Here is a 26,923-nt window from a genome sequence, read left to right on the forward strand (position 1 = left end):
AGTCCTCCTCCATGATGTCATTTCTTGTGTTCCTCTGCTGACCTCGGCTGACCCTACTTGCTGTGTTTACATTAATAACTGATCCTTTTCAGCGCTCACAGAATGAAAACGTGACGATTTCCAGCAGGACAAAGTCTCTTTGGAGGACTGAACTTAAAGAATTGTCTTTAACGTTATTTCCTCTGTGTCCTCATCCTGGTGTCTGAATGACTGGTAGGTAGTAAAAGTGTTGGAACTGGTCCAGTAGATCACCGACAGACTCAGCAAATTTACCTCACAGTAACATTTAGAAGTTTAACACAGTAAAATAGACAATTTTGTCAATGGAGTCTGGTGTGTTTGATGAGAGCCATAGAACGGCTGCTTGTAGTTGGATCTTAAAAGGTCTATCAACACTTTTTGTACCTAACAGACACCAAAATATGTAAAAAAAAAAGTGCCTGAGGTCTCCTTTAACATCGGAAACTAAATAGGATTTGGGCCCAATGACTGATCCTGAGTCTGTTCCAGTTTGGGGCACAGTTTTTAGGCGGTGGGATTCTCCGACATTAAACTTGCTGCATTTGAAGGAATCTGCAGCCATATTTTCTGTCCCTTATGTTGGAACATTTCATCCAAATTTAGCATTTTTCCACCATTCGAGGAGGAAGACAAACTGTGGATGTTTTCTTGTCCCAAAACGGAAACATTGCCGAGCGCCGTGACTCTAACAGCAGTCTACCTACCGGCTCGGCAGTACAGGGGCATGTTGGCAGAAACGGTTGTTATGTGTGGGGCGTCCAGACTCTGCAGGGGTCAGCGTCTGATCACAAGCTGCTCATAATTACACGGAATTGTGTTTTGTGTTACGTTCACGTTGCATTTCTGGTTCATTGGCTCCGAGTGATTGAGCAGTGGTTGATAGTACAGACACTGATGGTGGGTAACGCACTGTTTTCTTCACGTTAACAAAAATGTTGACTGAAGAGTTGTTATTGCTACGGACTTAGAACAACCTGTACGGCCGGTTTTATTCTCTGGATGAGACGGAGGCTCTGATGGTTTTCATTCGCTGAAGAATCAGAGCTGTGGGCAGCAGTTTAGACGTCTGCAAGCTAATCTCACATCTCCGCTCTCGTTCTGATTTCAATCCATGAGCCTATATCATCATCATCATCATTATTATTATTATTCATCCCTCATATGTCGACTCCTCTTTCCATCTCCATCTCTCCCTCCCTCTGCCCTTATATCGCTCCCCCTCGTCTCTATCAATCCATCCCTCAGCTCCTCAGATCTTGCTGCTCTGCTTCTTTTCTTCCTCCCTCCATCTCTCTGATGTGTTGCTGCAATGTTGCTATAGCAACATGTGATTTGGGACACTGTGTTCACCGTCTCGGTTGTGTGAGTGTGTGTGTGTGTGTGTGAGACGGGGGGGGGGGGGATAACGCGTCTGAAAGAAAGAAAGAACGAATGTGTGTGTGCATGTGAGAGTGAGGACGGCAGCATAAATAAATAATTCAGTGACGACAGTGAAACAACAAACGGTAAAATGACTGATAAACGTGAGCTCCAGTTAGAGGGAGGTTTGTGTGCGTTCGCTCAAGACACATCGTCATGTATGAATATTAAAAGGAGAAAACAGAGAAAAGCCACTGAGCAGAAGAGACAGTGAATGCATTAACCTTATTCATCTGAACAGGAGGAGAGGGGGAGGTGAGACGGTTGGGTGAGGGAAAGGGAGAGAGAGAGAGAGTGAAGTGGAGACGCTTAGAGGAGAAGAAAAATGAAACGACGCAAAGAAGAAGAAAAAAAAAACAATCTGATAACAGAAATATAATCAAGGAGGACATCTAAAGAACCCTGCATGTGCTTTCCTGGAAGAGGGAAGGTTTTCGGGGGAGAGGAGGTGGGAGCTGGAGAAGGTTAAGGCGGAATAGAGGCCTCAGTGTGTTGGTGTACCAGTGCAGGCCTGGTTGCCTGGTAACGGTTGCAGGGTGAAGTCTGAGCAGCGTGATTGGAGGAGAGCCGGCTGTGACTCAGCCTTATGCTGCGCAGCCATTCCTCTGTGAAAAACAACAGAGGTCTGGAAAAATTCAGAGCCCAGAGTGGGACAGGAAAAGGCTGGAGACACGGGTGAGATGTCACCGGGGCGTCCGAGCCGACGACTACACGCCACAGCTGCTCCGACCAGCTAAGGCTTGTTACATGAGCACCGAGGCGTGTACTGCACACAACAAAGCATCATTCACCTACTGTTTATTCAGTGTCTGTATCATTGTGGGTCATGTGGCCCGACTAAGGTGGTAACCGACAGCCACGTGGTTCATTACACTGAACCGTCCGAGAGTCGGTTTGTAACAGGTGAAAACGCCTAGCAGGTGATTGGCTGAACCATCTGTCACTCACCGTCTAACACCGCCCACCTGCAGCCAGTCGGGAGAAAAGCAAAAACATCTTTTCCACTGAGAGAAGCCTTCAGTGCCGTCCTGAGCTCTTCCTCTCCACTTCAGATACACCTGGTGCTTTAGCAGCATCTGTGGCCAACAAGCCCCGCCCCCCCAACTGCTTACAACAGCATAACTTGCCAAGATGGATTCTGGCGTGTTTGTTGTCTCACTAGGTAAGGTGTTACCATTTCTCTCTCTCTGTGAAAACAGCTCTATGGTGGTGGTGGTGGGGGGCTACGTACCAGTAAAGATGGGGCAGAGCTTCTCCCAGCAGGTGATGCCCCCCTCGGAGGTGAACTGCCCCAGGGCGACCTCCAGGAAGAAGACCGGCAGACCTCCGCCAAACAGGAAAATGAAGTAGGGGATGAGAAATGCACCTGGGAGGAGGGAAGGAAGGACGAAGGGACAGCAGGAAAGATGAACGACGGAGAGAGAGAATGAGAAGAAGCAGGGTTGGAGAGAGGAAATGAAAGACGGGGTTACGTGGAGGGCAGAAGAAAGAGGAGAGAAAACATCATCAGCACAAATTCAACATGGAAAGAGAAGTTTCTGATAAGTAAATGTTCACTGTGTGTGAACTAACGGTTGGTGTTCTGTCACCTTACCTCCACCATTCTTATAGCAGAGGTACGGGAAACGCCAGACGTTCCCTAAACCGACAAAGCCGCCGGCCACAGACAGAACAAAGTCCAACTTGCTGGCCCACTTCTCCCGCTGGGGGTGTTTGCCCTCTGCCTCGTCTTCAGGCCGGGTGCCAGGGCTCTTACCAGGAGATGGCTTCAGAGTGTCCTTATGGAAATCCTTCAGGCACTGAAGTTTCTCTTTTTGAGCCATTCTGTAGCAACAGGAGACAGAAAAAAAACCCAGTGAGTCAAAACCCAAACCAGCAACAAGCCTTTAAAGACCGTCAACACATCAGACACTAGACTTTATTTCAGATTTTAATAAAACCGCTTGTCGGCCCAACCTGGGCCCCATTTTTATTCAAAATGGATGTTAAAAAGTGTGTGACAGCATCATGGAAAGGATCCCTGCAGAGAGAGACCTGGAAGATCCTTTTGGTTTAACCACAAACAGCACACACACCAGACTACATTCACTAAAACAGGGATTTTAGAGCTGCTGCCTCCATCAGTCAGTGTGTGTGTGTGTGTGATCCAAACTCGCCCTTAGAAAACACCAAAGATGCACAAAGTCCAGGGTTCTGCTGACTGAGGTGATCTACTGGACCAAGTCCAAAACTTTCTGTTCCCAACAGTCCTGTAGACACCAGGATGTGTCCCTAATGGAGCTCACGTGTGAAGGTAAACATGGCTAAATGTAAGCTCAGGCCCAGGGAGGGGAGGGTGAGTGTAACGTGGAGAGTCATGCCGACCTCTAAGAACTTAAAACAACAGTTAGTTTTTCACTACATTTGCAGCAGCAGAGATTTTTAACGTGATTCGGGACCTTTTCTCCATCCAAGATCTGGAGGGCATCTTTAGTCCCTGGCAAACCACTGAACTACTTTTACATTTGTTTTGGATTAAATACAGCTTCCACTAAAACTGTTCCATGTCATCACATTTTATTACCCGTTAACCAGCACATCCATCACAAAGAAACCTGCAGGGCTGGTTTGGCTTCCAGGATTGTCTCTGATCTGCACCGAGGAGGTGTGACTGAACAAGTGGCAGCACAGAGATGAATGCGGCTTCCCTCCGTCGTGTACATGCCGTCCCAAAATAATTAGCCAACCACAAAGCCGTGCTCTTGGCTTCACTGGTACGATGCTTCATAACAAAGCCAGCGGCTACAGCCTGTGATGATATTCATTACCGCTTTGATTTTATTATATTACAAATCTGATTATGCTCCCATGCTCAGAGCCAGCGCTGCCTGAAACACAAACTACACTGCTGAACACAGCAGGGGGGGAAGAACCGCTTTCTTCCACCGAGGACACAAGTAGACATAATGTGGTTTTGTTTCACACCACAGAAGAAACACTTACATGGTTGAACTTTAGTATTTGGCTCATCTACGTTCGCACAGCTCGGTGTCATATCAAAGTCAGAGCTCTTCGGTCTTCTGCGTCCGTACGAGAAAGAAATTCTAACAGAAATACGACGACTCTAATCCTACTCTTCCTTCGCCCTCCCTTCCTCATTAAAACTACATGCTACTCTCTGATTGGTCGGACATCCAAGGAGGGCCACAATGACACAAGCGGAGCTGTAAATTTCCACCTGACAATAGCAGCGAGGGGAAGCGAGAGAGAGACACCGGGGGAGAATCAGACAGACTTAGTAGTCAGCAGATGTCTGTCACGGTGGAAAATGTCACATCTTTATCTCTTTCCATCTGCCGGGCCGGCTGCTGTGCCTCCAACTTCTCTCTCTTTGCCTCTCCTATTTGCACATGGTGGGATCGAGGACGAGCCTCCATGTTGGACAAATCCCCTTTGGGTTCCCTCTGTTGCTGCCGACACACGCACACGTTTCGTCTTCCACGCATCAAGGATGAAGCTCAAGCAGGTTTTCAAAAGACACAATGCAAAGATAAAGAGATAAAACACATTGTTGTGGCACAGAAGCTTCTTCTAATGAAGAACTATTGGGAGAATGTGCTTCCTGTAGTGAGAGGACGTGTTCAAAGACATCAGGAGAAAATTATTTTACTTGATTTAATTTGTGAATTCACATTCGTGCCTCAAAATGTGGTTTTTCTGCCAGTGTTCAGGCGTCTGTCACTGCTACATGAGCGCATGTGCAGTATTTCTGCCACCTACTTCATAAGATCCCCCAGCAAGTTAATGATTTAACACACACACACGTCTTCATGACCAACTTCCTCGACATTAACTTAATAACACAAAGAGGAAATTGACAGCACTGGCTTTATGTCAGTGTGTGTGTGTCAAACCGTTAACAGCAGCAGATGACTGATGGTTAGATTACTGCCAACAGGGAAGTAGACTGATGTATTAATGTCACTTGCAAAACCAGCAGCAATGACAAATGAGAGATGAGGGGAAGTCCTGCAAACCCACGGAAAGCATGTGATGCACTTGTTTTGAAGCACACCTACCGTTATAAAAAGGGTGTGAACTGCCTTTAATGCCCGACATTCATTTCAATCTGGGAGCATCGAGTGAGGACACAGAAGGAAATCATCAGGAAATATTGTGCTAAAGTTCACATGATGAAGGCCTCTGTCTTTTGTTTGGGATTTAGTTCACCGTCACTATGGCAACTGACCAAAACAGCCACCTTCCTGCCTTATGTAACATTAACAGGCTACTCAAATAGGAATGTATAGAGAATGAAAGCGGTTATCTGCAAAGCACACAAACTTGTTCCTGCTTGTATGTAATGGAAACCTTTCCCCCCAAAAAACTGCTGGTTCTGTGTTGTTCAAATCTGATGACTGCAGAGGATCAAATGAGCCGTGTCGGTTATCACTTTGAGGATCTTTAGGCTTTAAAGCTCTGTGACTTGCTGAGACTGCATCATGGCTTATGAATGTACTTTCATGTAACTGCCCTGCTTTGATTATTTTTGCTGGAGCAAAATAGCCTAAAAATAAAATAACTTCTCTACTAATAATAATAATAATAATAAAGAGGATGGACACAACCATATAGTTGGCGGTTATCAACAAATGCAGATGAGACTGAAAGGAGAGGACCCAGAATTGAGCCTTGTGGCACTCCGACTCGCCTGTGAACAGCTGCCAGTTATTATGGATGAAATTTATCAAATGAGACACGCGGTCCTCTAATCCATTTATCTCAAACAAAGACAATTTAAACAAATATTTGTAAAATAATCTGAGAGACATAAGCATTGTTTTCACAGGGAGCCATTCAGGCACCTTGCTGAACAAGAGAAGAGGATGATCAGATTTAATAAAAGGTCCACAATCAATACTCATGCACATCTAGATCAATTATTAAGGAAGTAATAGGATGTGTTAATGTAAATAGATTTTTGCTACTTTATGTTTCCGCCTTCGACGTTATCAAGTTCATGAAAGCATTTAAATTGGCGTAACTCATTTACCCTCAGGTCATGTTTTGTAATCTCTAAATTCTGCTGTAGAGGAAGTTGATGCCTTTGTACGGCCAAACTGCTGCTGCAGTTCTTCTTCCTCTCAACATTTAAAAAAGGTGCAGCGTGTGGGATTTAGAGGCATCTAGTGGTGAGGATGCAGACTACAGCTCTCCCTCCCCTTTCCAAGGATCTACGCTCTCTTGCTTTTATGTGTTTAAATAATAAGTCAGATCCTCCATTTGTCAAAAGCTCAGATCTTCTCACAACACAAATAAAAACTGGTATTACCATTTGGTTTAATGTCGAACCGGTTTGAAAGCGTTCCTCTAGGGTTCCTCTAGGACTGTTCTTATTTGTCAACCGGCACATGAACTGAACGTCTCAGTGGGGCTCACCCTCAGGGACCAGGAGAGGGGGCCACTGCTCCTTTGCACTGAAAGAAGTCGGCTCAGGTGGTTCCTGAGTCCATGGCAGACCTGGAATATGGGTCCAATCTGGCCCAGGACGTGTCCGGGTCCCCCCAGAACAACTGGAGGGGGTGTCCCGTATGAATGGGCCACTAGGTGACCCGATCAGCCAGCAGAGATCGATGGAAGCGGACGGTGATCGTGAGCAGAAGGAGAGAAACTCCATCATGAAGGCGAGGATGTCACCACACGGCTTAAGTTTAAGAATCTGGAGAGTCACTTTTCAAGCACAGAGAGTTTTTGACAGCGAGGCGTGGAGAGGAAGTCATCAGGAGTTTGGGTCATAACTTCTCAGACGGCAGCAGCGATGTCAGCAGGAAATCTTCATGTTGCAACCAAACGACCTCCAGAGGGCCGGACCGGCCAGGAGAACCGCAAAGCACTATGGGAGGATTTAACGCTCAGGCCAAAAGCTCGGTGTAAAACAGAGACTCATTGTCTGAGGTGTGTGTGTGTGTGTGTGTGTGTGTGTGTGTGTGCTGGATTCTGAAGTCACTACATGAGTCTGGGCTCTCACACACACACACACACACACACACTACTTACATAACACACTCTCCTATTTTAAGACCATGTATATTTCCACTGGACTGAACGCCTATTAAATCCCCTCCTCTCCTCCGTGTCTTTCACTGCTTCTCCTCTCTTCCAATTGCCCCCCCACCCCAGTTTCATCATCTTATTTCTCTGCCTTCATCTCCCTCAACTCTCCTCATCCATCATGCATTCCTTGCTGTGTTTCTAACCTCCATTTTTTCCACTCCTTCCTCCTCCTCCTCTTTCTTCGGCACACTCACCCTTTTCCTACTGTGTCACTTATCTTTTAATCAGCTCCTCCTCACTGTCTCTTCCTCTTGTTTCAGCTTCTCATCTCGGTTACTCTCCTCCACATGCCCTTGTTTTTCCTCCACTTTTCTACCTGCGTTCTCCTCCCTCTATTTCCATTGCTGTTCCCATCCCTTTCTGTCCCCCCCCCCCCTCTATATCTCCATTCCTCTCCTCTATCAGCTCTTCTACTTCCCTCCTGCCTCGCTTTGCATATTCTTTTTACCACCAACTACCTCATTTTATCCTCCGCGTCCTTCTGACTTTCATTTCAGACAAACAGAAAATAGAGGTCACTGTGTGAGAGAAAGCATGAGGAGAAGCAGAGGGGAGACAAGGTAAAAGAGAAAGTGAAGAAGAGGTGACGTGGAGGGACAGATCCAGACTAAAAATGAAACTTACAGAAAGAAAGAGTTCAGTCAGTCAGAGATAGATGTGACTGATAAAGGAAACCCAGTGACTGAAACATGAACAGGTCTCAGCGTGAGACGCACTGAGGCAGCAGGAAGTCTACAGATCAGCACGCCGCTCGGCCTCATCCAGTCAGGGCGAGTTCATGATGAGAACTTTTAGCACGGCGGGTTGTCAGCGTTCATCCCAACGTCACACTTTAGCCACCAGTCTGGAGAATTTAGTGGCATCTAGTGGTGAAGCTACAGATTACAGCCGGCTGAATGCGGCTCGGCTCGGCCCTCCCTCTCCAAGCGTGTAGGAGAAGCTACGGTGGCCCACGAGGATTCACGCTCCATTGGTCCTCCATTTGACACAAAATGGTGCGACCAGTTCAACATAAAAACGTGAAAGGCCCCGTTTGTCCGTTCTGGGCTACTGTAGAAACACGGCGGACGACCTGCTCCATACGTGGACATAGAGGCTCTTTTAGCCAACGAAACCACAAAGATTCTTAGTTTCAGGTAATTATACAATAATAATAATAATAATAATAATATCTTCCTTCTCTGCCAACAGACTCTCTGAACTGTCAGAATACCACTTGGCCTGTTTTCATGAAGTCCTTTCTCAGAAACAGGTCAGTGTGTGTAGGCGTGTCCATCAAACTGAGGCGTACTGTGGCTGTTCAGAGGAGCGTCGCCCCGACAGCCCCTGTTCTTATCCTCAGCATCATTTGAGCACTAAGCTGGGGCTTATCGTCAACTACGTGCTCGCTGCAAAAACATGGCAGCTTTTATCAATCTAACCCCACAATTATGTGATATCTGATATGTGAAGTCCAAACTGCTAACTTGCAAATTCCACATTAGCACGTGGAGTCAGATCACAAAATATTCTGCTGCCACAAAGTCTGAATCATGCAATTCTGAGAGATAAAGAGGAACTGCTTTAACTTACTGCCGCTGATAACACCAACATGTTATTTTACATCAAGCAGACATGGAGCAACGTTAGCGTTCGTTTGGACTGTTGCTGCTGAGCAGGTAGTTCTTAAAGCTTTATAAGAAGCACCGCGACGTGATGATTCTATGAGGCTGCATCCAACCAGCGCTTCTGTCACAGATGAAGCGAGAAAACAACCAGCAGATAAGGATGCTGTGATGGTCATTTGTCGCTGTTGTCAAATGATTTGAGCCCAAGGTCACCTGTCTGTCTGTCTGTCTGTCCGACAAATCCTCCAAAACATTCTCTTTACTTTAATACAAAAGCAGCCAACACATGGAGAACCTGAAAGAGGACTTAAATGACTAACCTGGTCTTACTTCATTGGAGGGTATTTATCTACTAATCTGCACAAACACTGCCCCCCGATGTAGATGTTCAGATTCTGACAGCGTGTCCTCGTACCAAAATGACAGAATAGGATGATTCCAGTTCAGCGCCCTCTAAAGGACGGATGGGGAACAGCAAGGACTCTACGTTACAGAGTTAATGTGGTGAAACTGTCTCCGTTTGGTTAGGTTTAGGACAAGTTCCTGCTTTGGTTAACGTAAGCTGTTAAATTCCATTATGCATGTGACATAACTTACGTTATCAGCGGTCTGTCAGCACTGACTTTTGGTTTCACACTGACACAAACAGACGCCTCCTGGCTAGAGTCCAGTTTCTAGTGATCATTGGTCGTTTTGGAAAAACACCAGCGTCGTCATTTTGAGCCCGCTGACTGAGAGCACCCGTCGCCTCACCCACACCGACTAAATTCATTCTTTACATTGGAAACAGCCGCCGACACGACGACCAACAAAAAGAAGCATTTATCCAGCAGTAAATAAGCAAGTGTGCAGTGAGGGTTTCCTGGGGGAGTGTGAAGCGTTCAGTCTTCATCAGCCGTCTGCTCAGCTGTCACTCAACATCTCAATGTCTGACTTCCATCCTGGCAATGAGGGAAACGGCACCGCTGCCAAACATCCGCGACTATCGGCCGAGCAACTACAAAACAATTCCACAACACATCACGGTGGACGGACAGGTCGGTGTGAACGTATGTGGGTCAGTGGTTCATCCTGGTTAATGTGCACAGTAACAGTCAAGGTCCTGAAGTCAAGGACACGTGGTCATAAAGAGACAGCAGCTCCTGTGATGTTTTTATTAACTGTGTCACTGTAGGCGCTCCACCCAGACCTCAACACACACACACACACACTCCACTACTCTCAGGTTACTGATTCAAGAGCAAACACACCAGTTAATACAGCAGTTGTCATTGCTGCTCTGACAGACGGACGGAGGACAGACAGACTCAAAAACGACTAAATTCCAGTACATCATCAGGTAAAAGTCCTCTGGTGAGACGTGAACCGTGAAAGCTGTTGCTACTGCTAACGTGCAACTGCATGCGTTTCCCTTGAAATGCTCAGTGGCACACAGGAAGTGTGTGATGCTGATTTTAGCCACCTAAAAAAAAAAAAAAACCATCATGAGTTTAATCGTCTGATGTGTCGTCATCAGACTGAACCGTCTCAGCAGGAACTCGGTCTGTTAGATCACCCAAACCTGCAGACTGAACATGAGAGTAGCTGGTCTAGTTGCGGCGACTTTGGCACGTTGACGCGTCAGTTTGGGTCTGAAGAAGAGCAGCAACTCCTGCGGTCTGTCGGCTAAAATGACTGCTTCATCAATAGAGTCTGGTGGCTTCAGTCCACCCCCCCATGGGAAAGTCTGTCTGACAGTAAAGTGGTGAAAATAGTCTAAATACAGCAAACACTTCAAATGATGATATTCTTTGCTGTTTTCTACTGTAGGAGCTCAGACAGTGTTTGGATGACATGACAACAATGGGACAGTTATTCTTTCCCATCAAGTCACATCAGGCAGGACCAGGACCAGGACCAGGACCAGGAGGGGTCCAGACTCCTGGACCACAGACTGAGCAGCGTCTCTGGATGTTGTAGCTCTGCTGATGTTTGAGGTTTTTCTGCCGCCTTCCTCATTCCCCCCCACATGCTGACTGAGGGCGTCTCAAAGAGCTGCTAATCAACTCGACCCTCTTTGCTCTGGCTGTCAGAGGGGGGGGGGGCTTGTGTGTCCCATCAGGGGTCTGGAAACGGTTTCGGGTGATTTTCCATCCGGTCAGACGCACAATTCTGAGCAAATCACAGAATCCTGTCACAGCAGCTGATAACAAATGAGCGCCTGGTGCTGCGACACAGACCTGGAGGTGGAACCCAGTGTGGAACCCCGTGTGGAACCCAGTGTGGAACCCTTTTTTGCTTTACATGGGAGAACTAACTGTACATTGGGGCTAGTCGTGCCGTGTGGATGACATTCCCAGCACACGGCTGCCTGGATGTTTTAATCAGTGCTCTTTGCTAATAAAGATTCCAGTGGAGGTTTGTTACGCTGAGCTTTAACAACTCCGGGGAATTTTCCAACCTTGAACCTGATCCAGAACAGAACCAGCTCAGTGCCAACACAAACAATCCTACAGAAACTCTGCAGCTCTCATCACACCGCTTTCTTCCTCAGTCTTTTCAGCACATGCATGAGTCCACAGACCCAAAAATAACCCCCCCCCCCCTCCCCAATACAGCCACTTCATTTCTGAAGACCAGCTGTGGCAGCAGGATGACCGTCTGTCTGCAGGATCGTCCAACATGCACAGAAGAGCAGAAGAGCAGGCTAAAATAAAGCTGAAGACATGTTCCACTGTCCCTTTATCACCCTCTAACAGCAAGTTCACCATAAAGACAGGGGGGGGGGGGGGGCATGGTGAAGAGGAGCAGCGCACGATGTGCAACTGAGGAGCATCTCCGCCTTCTCACTTCCCCTTTTCTGCCTGAGCTCAGAGCAGAAGGAGGAATAAAGTGAGCCCAGAACAAAAGGTGAGCACTGCTTCCTGTGTGAGGAGCCCAGAGACAGCAGGCTGGTGACAGGGAGGAGGACACAAGGAGACCTGGGAGTCTAACACGTGAACTGTGGACGTCCTCAACACGAAGAGGAATAAAACTAATAAAGAAGAATCATATAAAAGATCCGCTTCAACACGTTCTGCAGCTCACACATGAACACAGACTCTGATCAATAAAAACCATCTCACACCAGCTGCGTTTAAAAAAGGGGGAAAGGAAATGAACCAACAATCCTTCCTCAGCCCCCCCACCAGGAAACATCCCTACACACACACACACACACACACACACACACAGCAGCCAAGCCTCCAATAAACACACCTCTACACTCATCTCTGATTTTTCCACCCAGAAATAAACAGCTTCTTCATTTCGCCTCTTAATTCGCCACCAGATGTTTAAACACAGACACATGTGCTCCCACCATCCAGGAAATAAACTCATTTCAGCCCTTTTCTGATAAAAAGGGAGGCAGAGAGCAGCTCAGCTCCCCCCCCCCGGTGCGCACTGAGGATGGGCTGTCTTCGTTACCTGCTCTGCTGATGTTCTCACTGTTATTTTGTCCTTTTAATGTCCTCTGTCCGGTCCCGTGTCCGGTGGCTCGTGTCCGTGTCCTCCTGTGTCCGTGACAGCGACTGAGGTGCGGACGCGTCTGCAGCCTGAGTGTGAGCCTGCTTATAAGCCTGACCTTTGTCTGCCCACCAGAGACACAGGCGGCAGTGGAAAATCACCGGCCTGCCTCCTCTCAGCAACAGGAGAGCTGTGTGTGTGACGCCTTCACGGACCCCGCACCGCCCCGGATTTTCAGCTCTCTGTGCCAGCCCCCCCGTGAAGAGCACGTAAAGGCTGCGCTGTGTGACGCAGAGATGGAGGAGGGGCAGATTTCCGAGCGGTACTTGAAGGCAGCAGTAAGGAGAATTAAAGTGGCAGCCGCCCCCTCCCCTCTCCTCAGACGAGTTGGTTGGTTGGTATCTTAACCGATTCTCACGCGCACAGTCTCAGGCGCGCCTCCGGCTATCCTAACCCCCCCAAACCTCCACGCGGCGCGCATGCCCTCGTGCACGCGGTGGCGGAAATAAAGGGAGGTGGTGTGAGGAGCGTGCAGCTGATGGTGCAGCAGATTAACAGACAGGCTGCTCAGGTGCTCCTCTTATTGAGTCCCCCCTCCCCCAGTGATCCCCCCTCCCCCAGTGATCCCAGTGGGCCCAGTGAGCCCAGCTCATCAGCCAGCGTCACTGTGGTGTCACAGACTCTGTCCATGGTGCTGCAGGACTGTGCTGGTACCATCTAGTCCTCTAGAACCATCTAGTCCTCTAGAACCATTTAGTCCTCTAGAACCATTTAGTCCTCTAGAACCATTTAGTCCTCTGGTACCATCTAGTCCTCTGGTACCATTTAGTCCTCCGGTACCATTTAGTCCTCTAGAACCATTTAGTCCTCTAGTACAATCTAGTCCTCTGGTACCATCTAGTCCTCTAGAACCATTTAGTCCTCCGGTACCATTTAGTCCTCTAGAACCATTTAGTCCTCTGGTACAATCTAGTCCTCTGGTCCCATCTAGTCCTCTAGAACCATTTAGTCCTCTGGTACCATTTAGTCCTCTGGTACAATCTAGTCCTCTGGTACCATCTAGTCCTCTAGAACCATTTAGTCCTCTGGTACCATCTAGTCCTCTAGAACCATTTAGTCCTCTGGTACCATTTAGTCCTCTAGAACCATTTAGTCCTCTGGTACAATCTAGTCCTCTGGTACCATCTAGTCCTCTAGAACCATTTAGTCCTCTGGTACCATTTAGTCCTCTAAAACCATTTAGTCCTCTGGTACAATCTAGTCCTCTGGTACCATCTAGTCCTCTGGTACCATTTAGTCCTCTGGTACAATCTAGTCCTCTGGTACCATCTAGTCCTCTAGAACCATTTAGTCCTCTGGTACAATCTAGTCCTCTGGTACCATCTAGTCCTCTGGTACCATTTAGTCCTCTGGTACAATCTAGTCCTCTGGTACCATCTAGTCCTCTGGTACCATTTAGTCCTCCGGTACCATCTAGTCCTCCAGTACCATCTAGTCCTCTAGAACCATCTAGTCCTCTGGTACCATCTAGTCCTCCGGTACCATCTAGTCCTCCGGTACGATCTAGTCCTCTGGTACCATCTAGTCCTCCGGTACCATCTAGTCCTCCGGTACCATCTAGTCCTCTGGTACCATTTAGTCCTCCGGTACCATCTAGTCCTCCGGTACCATCTAGTCCTCTGGTACCATCTAGTCCTCCGGTACGATCTAGTCCTCTGGTACCATCTAGTCCTCTGGTACCATTTAGTCCTCCCGTACCATCTAGTCCTCCGGTACGATCTAGTCCTCCGGTACCATCTAGTCCTCCGGTACCATTTAGTCCTCCGGTACCATCTAGTCCTCCGGTACGATTTAGTCCTCCGGTACCATCTAGTCCTTTGGTACCATCTAGTCCTCCGGTACCATCTAGTCCTCCGGTACCATCTAGTCCTTTGGTACCATCTAGTCCTCCGGTACCATCTAGTCCTCTGGTACCATCTAGTCCTCTGGTACGATCTAGTCCTCCGGTACGATCTAGTCCTCCGGTACCATCTAGTCCTCTAGTACCATCTAGTCCTCCGGTACCATCTAGTCCTCTGGTACGATTTAGTCCTCCGGTACGATCTAGTCCTCTGGTACGATTTAGTCCTCCGGTACCATCTAGTCCTCTAGTACCATCTAGTCCTCCGGTACGATCTAGTCCTCTGGTACGATTTAGTCCTCCGGTACGATCTAGTCCTCCGGTACCATCTAGTCCTCTAGTACCATCTAGTCCTCCGGTACCATCTAGTCCTCTGGTACCATTTAGTCCTCCGGTACGATCTAGTCCTCCGGTACCATCTAGTCCTCTAGTACCATCTAGTCCTCTAGTACCATCTAGTCCTCTGGTACCATCTAGTCCTCTATTACCATCTAGTCCTCCGGTACCATCTAGTCCTCTGGTACGATTTAGTCCTCCGGTACGATCTAGTCCTCCGGTACCATCTAGTCCTCTAGTACCATCTAGTCCTCCGGTACCATCTAGTCCTCTGGTACGATTTAGTCCTCCGGTACGATCTAGTCCTCCGGTACCATCTAGTCCTCTAGTACCATCTAGTCCTCTAGTACCATCTAGTCCTCTGGTACCATCTAGTCCTCTATTACCATCTAGTCCTCCGGTACCATCTAGTCCTCTAGTACCATCTAGTCCTCTGGTACCATCTAGTCCTCCGGTACCATCTAGTCTTCTAGTACCATCTAGTCCATTCCAGGATGAGACATGTGAACACTAATGAAATAAGGTGAGGAAGATGATGGTGGAGGATGAAGGCCTTCTTTTTTTACTACATCAAGGCCAAAACTAAAATTCATACATTCGCCATTAAAGGACCATTTCACTGATTTTCAACCTTCTATCTGAGTTGAGGTTGTAGTGAAAGTCGGCTTTCTTTTAATTTATTGGAATAACTGACCACATTTACCACCAACACTGATAAAAAAAGGAGGCGAAATGTTCCTTTAAATGTAAAGAGCCCTTTCATACTGCAGTGGCCCCTAATCATGTTTCCTTCAAGGACATTCAGACTGCCTGGTCACTGTCTGAGTCACACACCTACTCTATAACACATCCAATGTGGCAAACGAACTCTTAAAACAGACTGTAAGCAGAAAGCATTCGTCTGCTCCCAGTTTTCAGCCTTACGGGGGTGAAGACGTAGGGAGAGGAGCGGATGAATAATTTGAATACTTAGACGTGACGAGGAAACGAGCAAACTTAATGAGCGAGGCCTGTTTACATATCTGATGCTTCATTCAAATAGCAGAGAAGGTGCATAAACTGTGTGATGTGTTCCAGAGCTGAACGCTGGCTGAGCCTCAGTGGTGTTTTCTCCTGTCCTGGAACCACATGGCTTCACTTTGCAGCCGATGACATCATCAAATTATACTTGAATGGATATAAACGGATCAGGCCTTAACGCAGCACTTGTGATCTGAAGCCCAGAATCAAGTTTTTCTTCTTGTAAATTTGTGACTTTAATCTCAGAGGAAGTTTGTTTTCTTACAAAGTTACAACTTTAATATCAGAAATTCAGGATTGAGGATTATTAAGCTCCTTCCAGCAGCTCTATATGTTGTTTCTCTGTACTAAAACCTCTTCACGTCCACGTCTTATCTTGGCTGGGAGTGAATGTCACCACTCAAACACCATCTTACTACTAGTTTACTCCAGACGCTCCTCTTTCACCTGCCAGCGCTCCACCTTCTTTAAATGCCGGCCTCCTAACCCTCCAACTGTGCCTCAGTCATCAGGAGGTGGTGGTGCTCAGTTGTCTCTTTCAAATGTAAAGTCAGTGGTCAATAAAGCTGCTGATTATTGTTTTATCTTGTGTGCAGCCCGTTGAGGGATGGCCGGTGATGCTGGGCCATAATAAACTCTGACTTGACTTGGCCTGATGTTTACACTGGCCTTATGTAATGACTGCCAGCCCCCTCCCTCATGTATGCTGTGGTTTTGGGAGCCACATTTGAGGAAATGAGCTTAATGCAAACAGCTGAGTAAGAATAACAGATTCAAGGGCAAATATAAAGGGATCTAAACAGTAGCATTAAGCTAGGAAGCAAACCTGGATGTTAAAGACCTATAAATTCTTGAATAAAACCAAAAGATCGCCTCAGCTGACAGCCATGATCACAGTAGGTCCACTAAAAGAGCTTGTTTGATCCACTGACAGGCTCAGAGTGTTATTCTAAGTGTGTGACAGCATCATGGAAAGGATCCCTACAGAGAGAGACCTGGAAGATCCTTTTGGTTTAACCACAAACAGCACACACACCAGACTACATTCACTAAAACAGGGGTTTTAGCTCACAGCACACAGGAGCTGCTGCTCTGCTGCTGCCGCTATTGATTAGTTTGTTTGTGTTATCGTGAGCTACACAAGAACTAAACCTTTAACCTTTACAACACTGAAGTCACATTAGCATTAGAATTGTAAATTACATTTATGCACTAAAGACCAAATGCATTCTTTTTTCACATCACATCTCCATCAGGAGGAAAATACATACACAAACAACAAAACCAACAAAAACATGTGTCTACGGGTTTAAATGTGATATAATTCAGATTTAGCCCCAGGAAACAGGTGTGAAAAAATGTTGATGTGAAAGAAAAAAGCAAACATCATCAGCATAAAGGGACAGAAGATGTAATAATAACCTTCAAAAACAACAGCAAAATAAAACGTGCTTTTGTTTCTTATGCAGATCATACCCAAGAACTCATGACCTGAGTTCTTGGGTCAACTCAGGTCAGTCAGCCAAGGGAAGGGAAGGAAGACATTAAAAAGAGAGACAGCAGCTTCGCATCACTTCATTTTAGTCCTAATTTAACTTTTTGACGGCCGCAAACTCTTGAAAAGCAGTTTTTAAACATATATTGTGCCGTTCACACTCCTGGGCCAGCGGAGCGTTATCTACTCAGAGCAAACGGCAGCGTCCATGTGGTGCTAAAGTTAACCACAAAGCTGGCACGGCGACGGCAAGCAGCGGGGTGGAGTTAAGGACGGTTTCTGTTTCACCGCTTGTGACCTGCAGCATAACAACATCTCACAACAAGGAGATAAAGTAGAGAAACAGAAGACGCAAACGGTCTGAAGAGCTTTTGGACTCTTTGCACTGAGCCGCTGTGGGAGGAGCGACCGTTCATCTCCTGATGAGGAACTCACTGACCTACGAACTGCCATGTCCAGGGAGCTTTATCTGATTTAAGGTTGTCAAACAGGAGGGGAGAGTCCTCCCGGGGCTGTCCAGTGATGCCTCTGAAGCCATCGCCCAGTTATAAGTCCACTTCCAGTTTGACCTTTATGTGCATGTCAGAGCGAAGAGCCTGGGGGCATCGTTCTTATGTAACATGCAGCACATTAGGAAGGAAACATTTCAGCATGAGAGAGACGATAACCTGTCCTCTTGTCCTCCTTTCTTTCTTTCTTTCTTTCTGTCTTTGTGTTGCTTTCTGCTCGCTGTATTAGTGGAAGGTTGAAAATGATCAAATGTCTTTAAATTCACCACTGATGTCTGTCTGTGACCGACAGACCACTTACTGTGTCCATCCTTTCAAATTAAAAGCCCAACAAGGTGCAGCTCCCAAATGGAGTTTGAGTTTTTTCCTGCAACCAACCGACTCTTCTCCTCGACTGACGTTTGGTCGATTGTTAGGGGGCAGCTGTGCCACATTAGACTGCATGATGTGAACTAAACAGGAAGAAAATAACACAGTGACTGAAGTCTGAGCTATAGCACACACACACACACACACACACACACACACACACACACACACACACACACAATGTTGCTGACTGTATCTACATGTCATGTTTATTAGCTGATAGTCAATAAAAATAAATATAAAACACAAATTTTCATTATATCAAACCTAATTTTCCATAATATTAATGGGCAAACCCCATTTAATGTGTTAATGCATTTCATTAATGGCCTCTCTGTGCAGTGGCTTCCATTGTTAGTGGCGGAGTCCGCCATTCTCACAAAGGATTCAAATAGTGGATATTCGCCCACAAGGGATTTACAAACGATGCACTGATGGGATGTTCTGCAGAGGACGAATGCAGGTGCACGCACACGTTTGAAGATGATGCAGAGCACAACATTCAATCATGGGGCCAGTGCTACCGGACGGTTTCTCCCTCAGATATCCCCTGGATGTCCTGCTCTGGTTGTGCCGCGCTGCCATCAAGGCTCCATTTTCTGCAGGAGGTTTTCCTGATTTGTACTGCAACTACTGCACGATCATTTCCCTCTGGATAAATACAGCATCGATGCAGTGAGTGTTAACGTGTCCTGTTAAAAGGATTAATGCAGCGTGTGTTCATACAGGATGTCTGGATCTTTGAAGAAGGACATTTAGATTTCTTATTTGATATTCTGACATACAACACATCCAGTGGTTTGCAGTGAATTTTGTTCACATTTAGGAGCATTTCACCAACACACACACACACACACACACACACTGACGAATAAATGTAGACAGGCTGGCAGGCGGATGTGGAGCACATCATTTTCCATGCTTTGGCATTGTTTCCCTGTCTGTTATATAAGCACTAAGGACCAGATTTGTTTAGGATCTCCATAAACACACACACAGACACACACACAAACACACAAACAAGCACGCACACATGCAAACACGTCCACACTGGCTTTTACAAACAGAAACAAAATTGCTTCACTCAAATAAATGGCACAAACATGCACACACTTGTCCCTGAAGGCAACTTTGCATCATCCAAATGATTCAGTTTGACCGCTGAAATCTGCTCCGAGGAACCAAACATCCTGCTTACTTTCCTTTCAAATGAAGTGGTCGGTCTGGATATTAAAGTAGCACTCAAGGATCTGAGAGTGTGCTGTGATGCACGTGTTGACCTTTCCCTGCTGAGGCAGCTGTGTTTCATGTATCTGCACAGCGATGAGACAGGAGAGGGCAACTTGTTTAGGATGCTATTTGTAGATTTTTAACAAATCATTGTGAAACTGATTATAGCACCATGATAGCAAGAGAACACAGTAGGTGGGGGGGAATTTGATAAAGGTGAGGATGCTTGTGCCAAAGTAAGACAAGGTTTATTTGTATAACCTGTTTAACAACCACTGAAATAACCAAGTACCAAGTGCTGCTGAAACTTCTCCAGTCAAACGATGCCAACATTCAGTCTCTTTTGTACTAGAAAACATTTGCATAGTTCTGCTCACCACAAACACTCTGTGACTTAATGTGATGAGTGACTGGGCCGCTGCCGCAGCAGCATCGACCCGAACAGCCTGTGGTGGCGAAGTCGAGCGCAGTTTATGTGACAGACGGCACCAAAATGTTCACTAGTGTGGCTGTGCTGCACACGAGGGGTGGACGGTATAAGCGTATGAACAGTATGAACGGTATGAATGGTATAAACGTATGAACGGTATGAACGGTATGAACGGTATAAACGTATGAACGGTATGAACGGTATGAACGGTATAAACGTATGAACGGTATGAACAGTATGAACGGTATGAACAGTATGAACAGTATGAACGGTATAAACAGTATAAACAGTATGAACAGTATAAACGTATGAACGGTATGAACAGTATAAACAGTATGAACAGTATAAACGGTATGAACAGTATGAACGGTATAAACAGTATGAACAGTATGAACAGTATGAACGGTATGAACAGTATGAACAGTATGAACGGTATAAACAGTATAAACAGTATGAACAGTATAAAGGTATGAACAGTATAAACAGTATGAACAGTATGAACAGTATGAACAGTATGAACGGTATAAACGTATGAACGGTATGAACAGTATGAACGGTATAAACGTATGAACGGTATGAACGGTATAAACGGTATGAACAGTATGAACGGTATAAACAGTATGAACAGTATGAACGGTATAAACGTATGAACGGTATGAACAGTATGAACGGTATAAACAGTATGAACAGTATGAACGGTATAAACAGTATGAACGGTATAAACGTATGAACGGTATAAACGGTATGAACAGTATGAACGGTATAAACAGTATGAACAGTATGAACGGTATAAACGTATGAACGGTATGAACAGTATGAACGGTATAAACAGTATGAACAGTATAAACAGTATGAACAGTATGAACGGTATAAACGTATGAACGGTATAAACAGTATGAACAGTATGAACGGTATAAACAGTATAAACAGTATGAACAGTATGAACGGTATAAACGTATGAACGGTATGAACAGTATGAACAGTATGAACGGTATAAACAGTATAAACAGTATGAACAGTATAAACGTATGAACGGTATGAACAGTATGAACGGTATGAACAGTATGAACAGTATGAACGGTATAAACAGTATAAACAGTATGAACAGTATAAACGTATGAACAGTATAAACAGTATGAACAGTATGAACAGTATGAACAGTATGAACGGTATAAACGTATGAACGGTATGAACAGTATGAACGGTATAAACGTATGAACGGTATGAACGGTATAAACGGTATGAACAGTATGAACGGTATAAACAGTATGAACAGTATGAACGGTATAAACGTATGAACGGTATGAACAGTATGAACGGTATAAACAGTATGAACAGTATGAACGGTATAAACAGTATGAACGGTATAAACGTATGAACGGTATAAACGGTATGAACAGTATGAACGGTATAAACAGTATGAACAGTATGAACGGTATAAACGTATGAACGGTATGAACAGTATGAACGGTATAAACAGTATGAACAGTATAAACAGTATGAACAGTATGAACGGTATAAACGTATGAACGGTATAAACAGTATAAACAGTATGAACGGTATAAACGTATGAACGGTATAAACAGTATGAACAGTATGAACGGTATAAACAGTATGAACAGTATGAACGGTATAAACAGTATGAACAGTATGAACAGTATGAACGGTATAAACGTATGAACGGTATGAACGGTATAAACAGTATGAACAGTATGAACGGTATAAACGTATGAACAGTATGAACGGTATAAACGTATGAACAGTATGAACGGTATAAACGGTATGAACAGTATGAACGGTATGAACGGTATGAACAGTATGAACGGTATAAACAGTATGAACAGTATGAACGGTATAAACGTATGAACGGTATGAACGGTATAAACAGTATGAACAGTATGAACGGTATAAACGTATGAACGGTATGAACGGTATAAACGGTATGAACAGTATGAACGGTATAAACATATGAACGGTATGAACGGTATAAACGTATGAACAGTATGAACGGTATAAACAGTATGAACAGTATGAACGGTATAAACGTATGAACAGTATGAACGGTATAAACAGTATGAACAGTATGAACGGTATAAACAGTATGAACAGTATGAACGGTATGAACTATATAGCACCTCCTTCACATCATGGAGGGAGCTCCTCTGTCTCAAACTACTGCCTCAAAGCATTTCTGTGCTACTACAATAAAGGTACGATAAGTTCCTGCATATCTGACGGGGCAACACAGTTCAGAGTGCAGCAGGTGCTGCCATACGAGTGCTTTACCTTACTTTATTTAAAAAATAAATAAATATATCATGATGTGCCGTTACTGCCTGTGCTTCAAATTACACAGTGATATAAATTGCATGCCGTACCGCCCAACTTCTACACACCTGGGTATTGAATGAAGTGGTATCACCTCAAGGGTGTTGGTATTGTAATTTATCAACAATACCAGATGTAAGAATGAAATGAAACTCCAAACCACAAAGATTCACTTCCAAGCGACTAAAGTACTTCAGTCAGACGCAGGCTGTCATGATGAGCAAGGAAAACAACCCCTTCTCAGGCTTTATGTGGGCGGCTCAGGTGCTCAGGTGTGCTGGGCACCTTTTCTGACTCTGAGCTGGAGGCAGTCATATAAAGTTGTACAATCGTTTCAGATTAACGAGTAACTTCCTCTTACCAGATATTTCCTGTGTTTTTGAAATGGATATCTCCACCACAAGTTCCCTCCTGATTCGACTCCAATAAACCTTTTATTGGGTCATTTGGCAGGAAGGTAAACCTGAAACGTACCTTCAGATCCTGTTGACAGCCGTGATCATCCAGCATTAGTCGCCATGGCTACAGCACATAGTGGATAAAACTGCAAAGTTAAGGTGTAGACTCACTTCAGCAGTCTGCAGAACTGTCAGACACAATGACTGTTTGTTCTGACTGTTTTCTGTATGAGAGTGAACCTAAAAGAGAGGCTTGTTGTGGTCAGAGTGTGACGTTCACTCTCAGTGAAGGGGTCAGGAAATTCTTTACTGTTAGATTATATATCAAATTCACATCAGATTATCTAATATGGGGCAGGATTGATACGATACGTCGATGATTCGTGATTATTTGTGATGATTCCTAAACAACCAAGATGGCTGCCGCATATTTTCTCACTTAAAGCTTTTTTAATTTTGCTGTTCTTCCAGCAGGATTTGGTAAAAGTTTAATTACACCACGTGTCGTTGCTCTGATCCCAGAGGCAGGTTGGTCTGCGCCTGCTGCCCTTTGGAAATTGAAACTGAACAAAGAGGTTCCATACTAATCGGATTTGCATATTGATTGCTAAACATTTGCATTTTATTTCTTTATAATCATCAGCCCATTCTCAGCCCATAAGGTTTTGTATTTGTTACTATTCTTCAGCCATGTCACTGTATTTCCCCCCACACACACCTTATGAAAGGTTTTACAGTCTGACGACAGTTTTCATCTGGACTGCAGCAGTTCGGTGATGTCCGTGAATCAGTCTTTGATAATAGTCTTAATGACTTAATGGCTCCTGGTTGCTACTATGGAGCTAGCTGTTAAATGCTAACAGTATAATGGAGAATCCATTCCCTTTGCTTTACTTGTTGGTGCACCTGCTGAAAAAATGCTGACTCATCATCATATATTTCCACTCACATGGTCTGAAAAGTATCTGCTTCTTGTCCTAAATGCCATTTAAGAATCATTGTCTTCTCCTAAAGGTAGCTGTGGTGGTCTTTGGCTCCACTGCACTGCAGACAGCAGCCACTGGCAATCGATCACCAGCTCCCAATAAGTCGCTCATGGGTGCCATGAACAGTCAGTGTTGTTCAAACATATGCATTCATGCAAATTATGGGAGATGATTATCCAGTCGTCAACTTCCTGAGCGTGTGGGAGCTGTGCCTTGTTTACCTTTTGCTTTTATGCAAATCATGATCAAGAAGTTCTGGATCCACAGGAGACACTGGGAACAGAAACTGCAGTCAACACACTGTGCATCCACTGTTTTCAACACCTTTAACAATAAAATAGATGTTTAATAGATTCTATAACGTGTTTTTACACATTCCATGATGCACATAAACGATAGCTGTGGTAATTTCAAACCTGTGCTCTATTTTTCATATATTTGGTTTGATGTAACTGGCAGGTAGCACACGTTTGGAGTTGCAGTGGCTGGTTTCATCACGTATTGTATTTTAAGAGGTATTTGGCCTCTTAAAGCTCTGATGCTGCACCTTCTGGAGTCATTTTAGAGCTTGGATCTTTCTTGTCAGAGAAAAGCAGACGACAGGAAGACAAAAATAACACGAGCAGAGAGAAACTCTATTGAGCAAAGCCAGTGTGTTCTTTGGTGGTTGATGTGTTAAGTAGCTGGTTGGTGAGAAATCTTGCCAGTCACTCTGTGCAGCAGTTCACCAGCATGTTTCACTCTCCTTCAGTATTTCACTGCACGGACAAAGGTGAGCCCACTTTTCACCAGCATGTCCAATAACTCCATAAAGTTCAAATAAACCAGCAGGACTTATTTCCCTGATGTGCATGACCTCTTATATAACAACACAAAAGACAAAACAAGGTGCAGGCAGCCATCTTAGACGTCATCATCTGCAGAGAAAACAGATAAAATCCTCTTTCAGTGAACTTTGTGACTTGGCAGATTGTGTTTTTGTGTATTTGGAACACAGTGAACCACAGAGAGCTGGATTATGCCACAGATGAGGCCTCTATTCACTTCCCACGCTGAAACTAGGTCATTATTAGAATCCAGTCTGTCAACAGCAAACAGTGAAACTGTTCCACGTCACCTTCCTGGGCTTCACATCAAATCTTTCAAAACAGTATGTACATTAATCTGCCCTCGAGCAGTGCCTTAAGATTCAAGTCCTCACCTAAATGAAGACAGACGCTCCCTCTTATCGGTAAAGATTCATGGGACAGAAGGTCTGTTCCAAGAAAGACTGACAGATCAGAAGATCCTGTGTTAAAATGGGTGAAAGTATCAGATCTATATCTCAATGACTGATGCTGCTTTCAATACCTGCATGTTTACCTTTGATATCTTAACAACCCTAACTGTCTTTGGTGCGACTCATTCAGCACATCTATTATCATTACAATCATTATTAGTAGTATATTAGTTAGTTATATATATAGTTTTGACCAGCGTGCAATGCTGAGTGTTAGGAAGGTTAAAATTTGAAAACATGAAATCATTAAAAATGATGCTATGAGATTGTTGGACAATGGAGACAAAGAAAAATGTAAAAAGAAACAGTTCACAGAGAAAGAAATCATGACAGGAAAGTGTTTCTGGAGGAAATGCACAGCCACAGTTCTTTATGAAGTAAGAGACACCGTTTTTATCTCCAGTGTCTCTGCAGCAGCCAGGATGAGGCTGCGTGCAGCCTGCAGCCTGTGGCACCATGAAGGGAGCTGTGTTTGCACGGCGGCTGTTATTGTCGTTGGATGGGGGGGTCACATGACAGGAAACGTGACAAACATCTAGATGGGAGACTTCCTGAAACAGGCAGAGAGGCAGAATGAACGCGAGGCTGTGTTCAATGTCGAACAACCTCGTGTGCATTTGTTTCCTGTCAGTTTGTCTCTTACAAGGTGTTTTTGGACAAAACAGTGAAGCTGATTCTTCAGTCTTGTTGCCTTGTGCATATACACATGTACTGCATGTGCTGTGGCTATGAGCGTGTTATCAAACCACATTTGTCCTCACTTGTTGTTCAAGAAATTTCTGACAGCAGACAAAAAAAGAAAGTGAGATAAAAGAGAAAGAGACGAAGGGACGGTGAGAGGAAAAGAGGAGAAAACAAGAGTGTTTATCTCCAGAGGAAAGAGAGAGGCGACAGACTGAAGATAAAGAGAGCGGCAGATTGAGAGAGAGGACGACTCAAGTGCTTCTTGCCTCCTAAAAGTCAACTTTTCCCCGTCAACGCAGAGGGGGAGTCGATGGAGGGAGGGGCTGTGCAAAAACATGTAGTCGGTCGGTGTGATGCACAGTGGAAAACAACCGAATCACAAAACACACTCAGCTTAACAGGAAGTGAAGGTGTTCCTCTGAGTTTCTGCTCAGTTCCTCAAAATGTTGCAACGTCTAAATGTGACTGAACATAATGTAAGCAGACGCCTGACTCTGACAAATACAGAAGTATTCTGCCACTCCTGATCAGGTCACCACAGCTTTTTTCATGAGCTCTATTTATTCGGAGTTTGTTCCCTCCATAATTCTGATGTGTAAACAGTTAACAGATGTTATTTCCACCTGGGACCTCTTCCCCCAGAGAGAAAATCTATTTTATCATTTAGATTTTTTTCCATTATTTATGTTATTGGGATTTATTTTTCTCAGAAATGTTAATGGTTTATTTTTTACATGCTCTTAGTAAAGCGAACCAAACTGGTTTCACGTGGGATCCTGACCCATTGATCCACCACATCCTCCCCCCTCTGGAAGCTTTGCCACAGAACAGCTGCCGTCACCTGCAAACAGAAATGGTTGCTTGTGATACGGACTATCTATGTCTAAAGTCATTTAGTGACTTTAACAACATTTCTTTACATTACTTTTAACACAAGGGGACTGAGGCTGCAGTTAATGGACGTACTGAGAGTTCCCCCCATTCATTTTGAACGGGACACACGTTACTGTAAAAAAGGAGGGGCCAAAAGAGGAAAGGCTTCAGCTCAGTCCCTCTGGGTGTGATTATGCACATGTACTTGTTACTGTTACTGTCCTTTGCTTCAGGAAAGGACGGTCCAGTGTCTCCTAAAGGAGATAAGAAAGGAAGCAGTGAAGCACCTTTCCTCAGTGTTCAGACCGGCTCTTCTAATGGCTCACACTTGGATACTTCCAGGCCATTTCACTCAGCGACTGGACCGCAGACTGAAGGTGGAAAACACTGAGGACCGGAGTGCTGGAAGAGAGCAGCAGGCGCTGAAGTGACTGACGAGAGGAAAAATGATGGAAATTAA

General features: G+C 45.1%; 1 protein-coding gene across 1 annotated transcript in view; it reads right to left on the reverse strand.

Annotated features, from left to right (window-relative positions):
* LOC139211585 (sodium- and chloride-dependent taurine transporter-like) overlaps nt 1-12,735 on the reverse strand; it is a 29,710-nt gene extending 16,975 nt beyond the window's left edge. Inside the window, exons 1-3 of the mRNA XM_070841846.1 lie at nt 12,588-12,735; nt 3,035-3,264; nt 2,672-2,806 (exon numbers count right to left, since the gene is read on the reverse strand). Of these exons, the coding sequence (XP_070697947.1) occupies nt 2,672-2,806; nt 3,035-3,263 (364 nt within the window). The 5' untranslated portion in view covers nt 3,264; nt 12,588-12,735. The remainder of the gene's footprint in view (nt 1-2,671; nt 2,807-3,034; nt 3,265-12,587) is intronic.
* Between the last annotated feature and the right edge of the window lie 14,188 nt (nt 12,736-26,923).

This window comes from Pempheris klunzingeri, chromosome 2, assembly GCF_042242105.1.
Source record: "Pempheris klunzingeri isolate RE-2024b chromosome 2, fPemKlu1.hap1, whole genome shotgun sequence".
Taxonomy (NCBI): domain Eukaryota; kingdom Metazoa; phylum Chordata; class Actinopteri; order Acropomatiformes; family Pempheridae; genus Pempheris; species Pempheris klunzingeri.